Below are 11,734 nucleotides of genomic sequence, written 5' to 3' on the forward strand. Positions count from 1 at the left end.
AGGATCCGATTTAACGTTTATACTAGACGGTTGGGCTGCCGCGCCATGCCGCCGCCGCCGCTGATTCGAATTCAGCACCGTCGGCGCGCTGGTGTATCAACGTGCCGACGTAATCTTGGTATATTTACATGGTAACGGATCCCTTCCCGCCGGATGATCCGGTGGCTTTTGATTGGTTGCAGAAATTCCTGTGACTAATTAGAAGTTAAAATAAACGGATTTAAATAAATATCTTATGATGGAAATTCATCTCTTGTTCCTACGTATTTTTATATTTTCCAAGCTGTATGCCAACAAAAATACTAAACTAGACCTTCACGCCACGCCGCTGTCGCCAAATAGCAAACAGGGCGGCGCATCGGCGTGCCGCCGATCAAAATTGCTCAAATCGCTGCCGAATGTCAAAAGTATGTCGGCGCAATCCTCTACTTTATACTGATTTTTGTGTGTGATTATAGCAAGTTAAATTGCAATTATGTCTATATAGTTTACGTGGCCGTGTGGTGAATTATAAACTTCAGTAATAAATCAGCAATTAGTATAAAGAAGTGATTTTCAGAGTAAGTGTTGAAATGTGCCTATTTGAAGTTTCTATACAAAACAGTTGAATTATAAAATAAAAAGTATGAAATTTTGATAAAAAAAGTTCATTTATAGAAAAAAAAGGAATTTCCAACAAAAAATTCAATTTTCAATCAAAGAGATGAATTTTTAACTAACATTTTGAATCATCAATCAAAACATTCATTTCTAAGGAAGCAGTCCAACTTTAAAACATATCTAGTATTTAAATCTTTAACTAAGAAAAAATAAATTTTTAAACAATACCCGTGTGGAAAAATGGAGGTGGCCCCCGTCAGGATCCACATGGATTGCCCTCATGCCTTGTGGAATCCATGAGGGCAATTCAGACGTGGTTCCTTATGGAAACGACATGCTAATCCACAGGGGCCCAACATGGGCTTCCCTCATGGATCCCTCATGGTTGCCACCATGTAAGCCCTCTTGTTTTTTTTGCCAGTGCTGGCACCTGTACTGGCATATCTCTGGGATGATAACACTGTTTTGTACTGGGCAGTCAGTGTTGGGCCCGCACTGGATATCGCTACTAGCTCAGTACTATTCCAATAGGAAATTCACCATGGGCGGCAGTACTACGTCAGTGTTAACTAGTACCGTACTGCTATACTCTTAACCATATGACAAAAAAGTTATTTAAAAAATAAATATTAATTGATTGCGAGTATTTTTTCTGCAGATGTTAATAATAGTCCTGTTCAAAGTGAATACACATATTAAATTTTTAAACGTTATATTACAAATAAAATGTCTAACGCTACGGGGTATCGAACCTACATAATCTATCCCTAAATCTATCGCCTAGCAGTCGGCAGTGCTAACCGCTGCGCTAAACCGACATAAATAATTTAAATCGATTACCATTTTTCTTCGGGTAATATTTGTTTTTCACGTTGTGGAATACTTTAAAACTTTTTACAATGGAGAGAAATGTAATTCTTTATTAACATTTACAATTTGTCATAAAAGATAAAACTTAGAATTTTCTCATAAAAAAAGCAGAAAAAAGTTGTTTTCGGGATAGATGTATTTATAGTTTTATAAAATTTTAGAATGCATGAACCATATTTTAAAACGTATTTTTTACGTCCATTTCTTAGGATAAAAAATATTTACCCTTCAGGCTTAGAAATTGTAATCGTTGATCAGTGAGGGCAATCGAGCTGGGCTTCCAGTGGGGGTCTCTATGGAACATCCATATTGTCAGAGTTCGAATTTAAACAAATTGTTATCGAATTTTTGTCAGAAATTCGCTGTTTGCAAGTCTGAACTCATGAAGCCATAAGATTTGTGGTGTCAAAAAAATATTCAACCTTTGGACTTTGAAATTTGAATCGTTGATACGTGAGGACAACCGAGCTGGGTCCCCTGTGGGGACCCCTATGGAACATCCATATTATGAGAGTTCGAATTTCAGAAAAGTGCTATTTAATTTTTGACAGAAAATCATTATTTGTGAGTCTGAACTCATGAAACCTTAAAATTAGTAATGTCAAAAAAATATAAGTCCTTTGGACTTTGAAATTTGAATCGTTGATCTGTGAGGGCAACCGAGCTGGGTCCCCTGCGGGGGCCCCTTTGGAACATCCATATTGTAAGAGTTCCAATTTCAAAAAAGTGTCATCCAATTTTTGACAGAAATGCATTGTTTGTAAGTCTGAACTCATGCAACCTTAAAAGTTGTGTTGAAAAAATATTCTCCCTTTGGACTTTGAAATTTGAATCGTTTATCCGTGAGGGCAACAGAACTGGGCCCTCGACGGGGGCCCTCCTAGAATTTCTACGCGTGCAACATCCATGCGGGCCCCGCCGGGGGCCCTCATCCTAAGAGATCTCAGCGGGGCTTTTTCCACACGGGTAAAGATAAATTTTCAGCCGAAAAAAGGAAATTTTTAACAAAATTCAAGAATTCTCAACTAAAAAGTTAAATTTTGTAACTAAAAAAGATGAATTAAAAACAAACAAATAATTTTTAAACAAAAAAGACGAAATTTCAATCAAATTTAAGAATTATCTACCAAAAAGTTGAGTTTGCAAATAAAAAAGATGAATTTTTAAGCAAAAAGATTAATTTACTCCAAACATACGTCTAAATTCGTACAAATCTGTCGAAATCTGCCAAAGTTCGATTTTAACCATTTTTTAAAATAATTATTTGAATTCTTATCTTCTTTAATTATGATATAATTTTGATATAACTCTTGGTTAATAATTCTACTATTTGACTGAAATTTAATTATTTCGTGGAAATTTCAACTATTTTGTGAAGAATTCATCTTTTTTGGTTGAAAGTTAATTCTTTTTATGTAATGAGTCTATTTATAATTTTCGTTTAGAATGAATCTCTTGGTTAAACAAATTCGACTATTTACTAGAAATTTGAATTCTTCTTATTGGAAATGTATACTTATATATTATAGGTTTAGAATTAATCTACTGGTTCGAAATTATTTATATTGTTGAAAATTCAACTATTTGATTAAAATGTCATCTTTTTTGGTAATTCATATCTTTTTTTATAGAAAATCCGTTCTTTGAATTAAAAATTCATGTTTTGCTATAAAAGTAATTTTTTGGTTGAAAATGTATCTTTTGTAGTTAAATTTAATTCTTTTAAATTGCATAGTCTAATATTTTATTTTTGGCCCAGAATTCATCTTTTACGCTTAAAAATTCTACTATTTGGCTGAAAATTTAATTGGATTGTTGAAAATTCAATTATTTTGTTCAAAAGTAATTTTTTTCCGAAAATTCAACTGTTTTGTTCAATATTCGTCTTTTTGGATATAAAATTCGTTCTTTTGGATTAACAAATTCATGTTTTGTTATATGTAATATTTTTTGGTTCAAAATGTATCTCTTGTGGTCGAGGGTAAATTCTTTTTATTTGAAAAGTCTGCTATTTTATTTTTGGCCCAAAATTTATCTTTTTCGTTTAAAAATCCTATTATTCGGTTGAAAATTTAATTCGATTGTTGAAACTTCAACTATTTTGTTCAATAGTAATCTTTTTCGTCAAAAATTCAACTGTTTTGTTAAATATTCGTCTTTATGGATATAAAATTCGTTGTTTGGATTAATAATTAACCTTTCTTAATTGAAAAAAGATCAGGCAAGTTTTCTGAAAGATTAGTTTCTTTTTCTCTTAAAATTCGACTATTTGTTAAAAAATTCAGCAGTTTTTGGTTGATGTTTAATATTTTTTGTTTGAAAATTCGATAACTTGGTTGAAAATTAGTCTTTGTATGTTGAAAATTTAATTGTTTGAAAATAAATTCTAGTTTTTTTATTGAAAATTCTTTTTTCGGGTTTAAAAGTCGAATGTTTTCGAAAATGTTTGACTTCTTAGCTATAGAATACCCAGTTTTTTTATTGAAAAGTCCACTATTTTGGCGAAAGTCAGTGAAGTCTGAAATAATACATACACTCATTTACATTATATATTTTACCTTGGAGTTCTTAAATGTTTAATTTCATTTAAAATGTATATAATAAAGCAATTATTAATTAGTATATGTTATTATAAACGCGTAAAAGTTAACTGGGAAAAACGTAATTTTTGACCGGGAAACCGGGAAATAGCCTTGCATTCGTTTTAAGTTTAAGTGACCAAATTGGTAATATTTTTTGTTCAGAGCATATTAAAGTAAAGAAGTCTTTTATTATTTATTTACAAAATTTGGTACAATTATTTATAAAATTGATAAATTATCACAACGACAAATACATTGCCACCGGACACTTTTCCCTTTTTTGAAGAGTACATCATTAATACTTTTGAAGGATTTACAGTTTTTATAAGCTTTAGCATTCTGTTCATAATTCTCTGTCACGCCCTTTAATTTTGACTTTACGGGGAGTAGTTTGCTGACTTGAGGGTGCTTTATCTTTTGTTTTTTGTTTTGTTATTCGTACTGCGAAGTCGTCGTTCAATATCCTCGATCCACTTTTGCTCCTTTTCACTTATTTCCGCAATAAATTTGTTTTCTAACTGGCAAGTTTCCTCAATATTTCTGCAATGTAAATTTGATGAAATAATACGGACTCTATTGTAATATTGTTAAAACATTTTTGAAAACATCGTGTACTATGTCAATTCGGTAGAGAATAATTTGCAAACCTTTGCTTATTCAGCTTTATTATCAACTTTCCCATGTCTTTCATTTTTTTTTCTAAATTTTTCGCCTCCAGTTCTTTGTCCTGCAATGAAGAGTTATACGATTTTTTATTTAGATTAATGAGAGAGTTTCTAAAGGTCAGGGAATTCCACAAAGTCGGGGAATTTAAAACTGGTCAGGGAGTGTCAGGGAATTTTCTATAAATTGAAGCTCAAGTTAATTATATTACTTTTTTGGTTGAAAATTCAACAATTTGGCTTAGAAGTCATTTTTGGGTTGCAAATTTGCCTTTTTGGGTTGAAAATTCATCTAGTTTTGGTTACAAATTCAACCTCTTAGTTGAAAATGGAACACTTTGTTAAAGAGTCATTCTTTTGTTGATGATTCATCCCTCACAACAAAATGATATCCTTGGCATATTCCTAGGATATCTCGGCAGGATATGGGATATCCTGAAAAATGTTCCAAAAATCTCCCGATTTATCCGTGACATATTCCAAGGATATCGAGATTTCCGCCTCGTACGATATCCACCCAATGCCCTGTGTGGGATATATGCAATTTTGGCAATGGAAGCTAATATTTCTGAAATGCATATTTATTAAAATACGTAGAATGCCTGAAAACATCCATATTCTCCAACATCCGTTTGACAAAAAACCACTTTGTACAAATCTCGAAAATTCGGTTTCTTTTAAAATCCTATCTCAGTATGATTATCAAAAGATTATTAACGCGAATAATTTTCATCACCAAAAACATCCTACTTAAAATAAAAAACAAGTTAATTACTAAAAATTTAAAAGTTGGCTGTTATTGCATCTGTAAAATCTAAATTGCGCGGTCTACAAATCGGACTTTTCAACGGCAAAATCAGTTTTTATGATACAAAACAAAGAATCAAACTAATATGTACCGCGTTGGTTTGTATAATTTAAATTACGACCATAATTTGACACGAATAATCGAGAAATTGTGGACTTTTGTTAAAGTGTCATTTAATACTGCGCGACAGTTTTCGCACACTGACAGTCATAATGGAATATATCTGAATGGGATATTCTGAGGATTTTCTGAAATATCCTTGGGACATTCTAGGGATATTGAGATTTTCGCCCTATACGATATTATTTCCGATATCCCTAGAATTTCCTGGGATATGTCCACGATATCCTCGGAGATAAATAAGATATCCCGCCGATATCTCATGCTGTGAGGGATCATTTTAGTTGGAAACACGTTTTTCGTTCAAAAGTATTATTTTTTTGTTTGAAAATTTTTATTTTTGGTTGAAACATATATTTTTTTAACCTGAAAATTGAACTATTTCATGGTTCGTTAAAAATTAATCTTCCTTATATGAAAATTCAAGTATTTTTTTGAAAATTCGTGTTTTTCTCGAATATTAATATATTAATTCATTTTTACTTTTAACATTTATTTCTCTCGTTGAAAATGTAATTAATAGATTTAAAATGGCCTATAAAATTCCAATATTTGCTTGAAAATTCATGTATTTTGTTAAAAATGATTCTTTATTGATAGAAAGTTAATCTTCTAGGTTCAAATTTGATCTTTTTGCTTAAAAAGTAATTCTTTTTTATGATAATATTGTTTGAAAATTGTAAATTAATTTTTTTAAACTGAAAACATAAATATTTTATTTTTACGAAAGTTTATCTTCGTTGATAAAAAATTAATCTTCTTCGTTAAAAATGCACTTTTTAACTTTTTCTTCTTATCGAAGATTCATCGCTTTGGCAAAAGTTTAAACTCTTTCGTTGAAAATTCCTATTTTCCTTGTTTAAAAACGAATTTTTTTCAACTATAAATTTAATTCTTCAATTGTTGGTGTAAAATCGATCTCCTTGAGTTGAAAACTCAAACTTTTTGTTTGAAAATTTATGTATGCTACGTATGTCTTATGTTATTCGTCGATGAAACCTTATAAAATTATGTATGACTTTTGACACTATAAATACATAAAATAAATTTAGAAATAAAAATTTTTATGCATTAAAATTATTGGTATTCTAGGTGTAAGGTTGCTGTTATATCTAAAAGAAAAATTTTGACTGATCAGGGAAAAGTCAGTGAATTTCGAAATGGAGATTTTCTAGCAACTCTTTATAATAACTATTTTTAATTTTTAATTAGTTAGGTTAAGTTTTTTCACCGATAAAGCCTGAGCTAAAGTTCTTATTTCTTCTAAACGAGTTTTACAAAGTGTTCGAGCAGAATCTGCTTCCACAAAAAGTCGAGCAATTTGTTCACGATAATTTTGTTCTCTATTTTTAGCTCTTTCCAAACCCTCTTCTGTTGAAAGGACATTGTCTCTTAAAACCATCATATCCTTTTCTAGCTTTTCCAGTTCGGATCTGAAATTTTCGTTCACAAAATGAATTAAATTGGGGCGATTTTTTTTATCATCAGATTACAATTTTAATTCACCAACTTTGTCATGGTTATGACTGGTTCTTTATTTTCTTGACTTTGTAATTCTCTTTTGCAAGCTCTACAAACTGTCCAAACTTGTACTCCTTCATCCGAACATATCGAATTTATTGGTGAAGTTTCTGCATCTTTTGTACAAGAAATGTCCCTTTCCTACATTTAAATAATGTGAAATTAAATATTTCAATTTTTTTTGTGAACAAAAAAAAAGTGTTTTAGAGAAAGTAAACTACTGGTTGCGTTTTTGCTTGTTCTTCTTGAAGAGCTCTTTCTAATTCTGCAACTCTGCTTTCGAACTTTATTCTTTTTTTTACCTCCATTTCTTTTCTGCGGTAAACAACAGAAATCAATTTTATATAATTTGTTACAGTTTGATTATTAGAAGTAAAATTGATTTGATAAATAGAAGTTGCAAATTTCTTATTAAAAATATTTGTTAAAGTAAGATGTATTACAAAATGTAGTTTAGATTAAAACTGTAGGGATCACAGTCAGTCTCCTATGTTCCCTATTTTTTCAAAATCTTCTATAATTCCTATATTCTATAATATTCTATCCAGTCTCCCCTCCCCCTTTTTATTTGAAGCTACGATTGATTTAAATAAAGCTATGATACTTGAAAATGCGCACCAAAATCTATACTTTTGAAGGCATGAGTGTACATGATTTTTAATTAAAAAATGTTAAAACCTAAAATTACAAACATGTTCCAGGTTGTTATATACGCAAATTTTATTTAGAAAATTATGAAAAATATCAATCCATTTTATTGTGATCCTAAAGCCCCAATGCACATAGTATCAAGAAATTTAGTTGTTAAAAATATGTGCCTGAAAAGGTTAAATTATTTTTTGCGCAAGCACGATACAGTTGCATTGTAAGCCCTAAAGATATTTTTGTATGTAAGATAAAATATTTTGGAATGGGAAAACCTGTGTCTAAGTAAATCTGGTATACCAGATTACTTTTTTTTTTGTATTTATCTTTATAAAATCGGCAAGGTCTAATGTATCTTCTTATGTTGATTTTTAAAGCAAACAGCAAAGTTCGATTGACTATAAACTTATTTCTTTTTTAATTTATTACATTCTCATCAGAGAAGGTATTGGATTTGTGTATGTATGTCTATGTATGTCTGTCTGTCAACACGATGACTTGTGAAAAAATTATTCTATTAGATCACTTTTTTTCAAAAATTCTCTGTATGGATGTTCATAGTATTCGAAAAGACAAACAATTTACCTTAATGATTTTTTTTCCCCAAAACCAAAAATTACCAGAGTTATAGCATTTAAAAAATTTCAAAAAACACGAAAATGAACATTGTCAGCTAAATATCGCACAATATGAAAAAAAGGCGAGAGAAAAAACATGTTGATTTTGAATCACCTACAAGATTATCAAAATAACTGGTTAAGTTTTGATAGAAAATTCAATTGACAAAGTGTGGGTCACTGAGGTTAGCGATATAATTCAGAAGTTAAAAAACAGTCAGGCTGCTGTGTAGACCGCATGTGTAACATTTAAAGTGTGGAAATAAAATTGGAAATGCACAAATTGAGTTTTGGAAAAAACGGCAGAAGTTGCAATAAAATGTTTAATAACAAAAGTTAAAAAAAAAGAATATGCATTTATTTTATACAAGACTATGAAACTACTTGTGTTGTAATGCTAATGCATGTTATGAATTGTAATAATATACATTTATGAAAATGATATAAAATTTGAGGGATAAACTCGAGTGCGAAACACGAGATACGTGATGAGAATATGTTCGTTAAAGCCAAAGGAGCTTTAACAAAACAGAATTAACAATCACTAAGTTACTGTTGTCGATGCATTGACCTTTAGTTTTAAAAAGTCTGTGCACAAGGGTGGGGAAATATATATATATATATACATATAATTAAAAATTTGTCTTAAGGATAACCGCAGGATTTCGCCGGGAGCAGGTGCTAATCTGAAAAATTGCACCCGCTTCCCGCGAAATCGCGGTAAAATTTCAGCCACAACCACGTCTCACAACCGTGAGATAGGTGGTTATATATAGGTATATATATATATATATATATATATAGACCATACATAGACGCGAGATAAATATAATATCAAGCGCGAAGCGCAAGAATCAACAGTCATAATGGTAAATTATTCTCAATAATTTTGTGGGACTTTCTGAAATGTTGTATTCCTGTCTATTTTAAATACATACATATAATTATTGATGATACCCGTGATTATCTAGGTTTATCTAGTTATTGTCTACTATTTTTCTAAAAATATTTGAGAGATAAAGAATCCAACGATACATTCGTTCTTTCAATTAAAAAATAGGATAATGAAAATCTGACATTATTGGATCAACAGTGTCTTGGAAAAGAAAAAAAAATACATCTCACACATAATTGAGATACTTTTATTCTTATAATATTTAATTCAGAAATCAACATTTTTCTATTTAAACTTACTCTAAAAAAAGGCATTGATTTCGCTTCTTAGTGACTGTATTTTCATCTTCGAGCATTCTAATTTTTCCAATTATTGAATTAAAATTTTTCGACGAATCTTGAACGTTCATACCATTAATCATTCCCATTTGCATTTCTATAGAAGGAAATTGTGGATCACCTCGTCCTGTAATGAAATATTAAAAAAAATAATAATGTAATATAAAAGAGTGATTAAAAATAATACAAAATAATACTTTTATTCTGAATGTACAATTAATTCTAGTTTGAATGAAAATACTGTTCTGAAAAATAAGCATAGCTTAGTATTAAAATATATGAAACAAGTAGAATAAACATATATAGCCAGACATTATGGCTGGATATGTAATAATTATACTACCGGATTTGAAGTAGATACAGAGATTTGTTGTCAGACTTCAATTCTGAATAGAATTGATTTTGATGGATAATGAACTGAGTAATATTTAATTAATTAACCAGTTTAAATTTTTCATAAAATAATCAAACCTCATATACTTTTTCTATTTTTAGAAAAAAATCACTAAAGTTTTTCTCTTGTGATTGAAGGAGGAGGTGGGTAAAAATCATTTTGAACTTACTTCCTAACTTTAACGGAACTTTCAATTTTCACCAACCAAGCCTCTTGAAAATTGCAACAGTTTTAAGCACAAGTATTTTTGCTCGTATAAACTTGTGTGATTTGATATATATCTTGATTTTGAAATTAGAAAAGATGACTTTTCTCATTTTTCAACATACTATTTTATTTGAATAAAGTCTATTCATTTCATTTAATATATTTTTACAAAAAATATTTTTAAGAGCATACCTTCTTTGAATGATAAATCGAGGGATGTATTGTATTTTGGGGTTGATCGGCCGGAAGAGCTTCTTGTACTTAGCGTGTGTGAACCTTAGGGCAAAATAATTGGGGAAAAAATTTATTTTAAGTAAAATAGAATTAATAACGAGAAAACCATTTTTAAATTCGAATCTATTATTGTGCAAAATTAATTTCGTCTAATAAAAAATCACTTGCGTCTTTTAAATAGTATAAATTATAAATTTTTGATAGAGGTTAACTAATTTTTTTCTTGGTATTTTAAAGATTTCTGTATGAACTATTAATTTTTTTATTAAATAACAAGTTTTTTTACCTCTTTCTGATGGTAAACTGGACATTTCTTGTAAGTGAGCAGAATAATAATAAATTGGACATTGAAAAGTAGTGCAACTTTCTTGTGAACTATGGTCTGTCTTATAACTTCTGATTGACATTTTGCGTCAGCGTCACTTGTGATGATTTTCACAGCAAACTAATCTCCGTAGAAAACTAATAACTTCCGTAAATACTTAAGAAAAAAATTTTATTTGCTCTTTTAACATTTTAAAATGTTTTTATCCTCTAATTTTTTCAAAATACATCCCTAAGAACCTAGAGTAAAAAGAGAATCTGACTGTCCGGCGTAAAATAACTCGTCGTACCTCTTTTTGACACTTGGAGGTTCTATTTGAGTCTGGTTTATTGTTAATTTTTTTAAATCGAGTTTTTAAATTGTTTGCAATACGTAGTTAACGATAATTTTTCTCAGTTTCTTCATTTTGAGTATTGAACTTTTATATATAGGGTGTCTACTCACCTGGAAAATCTAGAATCGTAAGGGAATTTTTGTATGTCTGGAAATCCCTGGAAATTTCATTGTATTTAGTTTAAAGTCAAGGAACTTTGTCGAGCATACTTAAATGTAAAAAAATATATAAAATTAAATAACAATGTCTTCTCACCTGTAAAAGTAACTTTTATAATACTGATTTTATACAGATTGAAATCAAACTTCTAATTATCATTTTTATTAATTTTAGATAAATATCTTTTATTGAAAATATTAATATAATATGCACTGAGTTTTAAGCATGAAAGTAAAATAAAAATTAGTTTCAATCATTATTCAAATTCACGGATTTAAAAAATGTAAAAAATGCTTAATTATGCTTTTAGAATTATTCATTTATTTGATTGTATGATGGCGATGATTAATATATTAATTAAATTGGCAAAACAAATTTTTTTTTTCTATAATGTCTTCCCTAAAAAATGTCTCTTTTTGGTGC

The 11,734-nt window shown here is 29.7% G+C and overlaps 1 protein-coding gene across 1 annotated transcript; it reads right to left on the minus strand.

The window, feature by feature from the left end:
- Nucleotides 1-4,245: 4,245 nt before the first annotated feature.
- LOC117176761 lies at nt 4,246-11,112 on the minus strand. The gene is made up of 8 exons (XM_033367047.1): nt 10,780-11,112; nt 10,452-10,535; nt 9,620-9,785; nt 7,385-7,478; nt 7,153-7,304; nt 6,874-7,075; nt 4,700-4,779; nt 4,246-4,592 (listed from the first exon to the last, which is right to left on the minus strand). The coding sequence occupies exons 1-8, from the start codon at nt 10,898-10,900 to the stop codon at nt 4,463-4,465; spliced, it is 1,029 nt and encodes a 342-aa protein (XP_033222938.1). The 5' UTR covers nt 10,901-11,112; the 3' UTR covers nt 4,246-4,462.
- Nucleotides 11,113-11,734: the final 622 nt, after the last annotated feature.

The sequence above is a fragment of the Belonocnema kinseyi genome, chromosome 7 (genome assembly GCF_010883055.1).
Source record: "Belonocnema kinseyi isolate 2016_QV_RU_SX_M_011 chromosome 7, B_treatae_v1, whole genome shotgun sequence".
Classification (NCBI taxonomy): Eukaryota; Metazoa; Arthropoda; class Insecta; order Hymenoptera; family Cynipidae; genus Belonocnema; species Belonocnema kinseyi.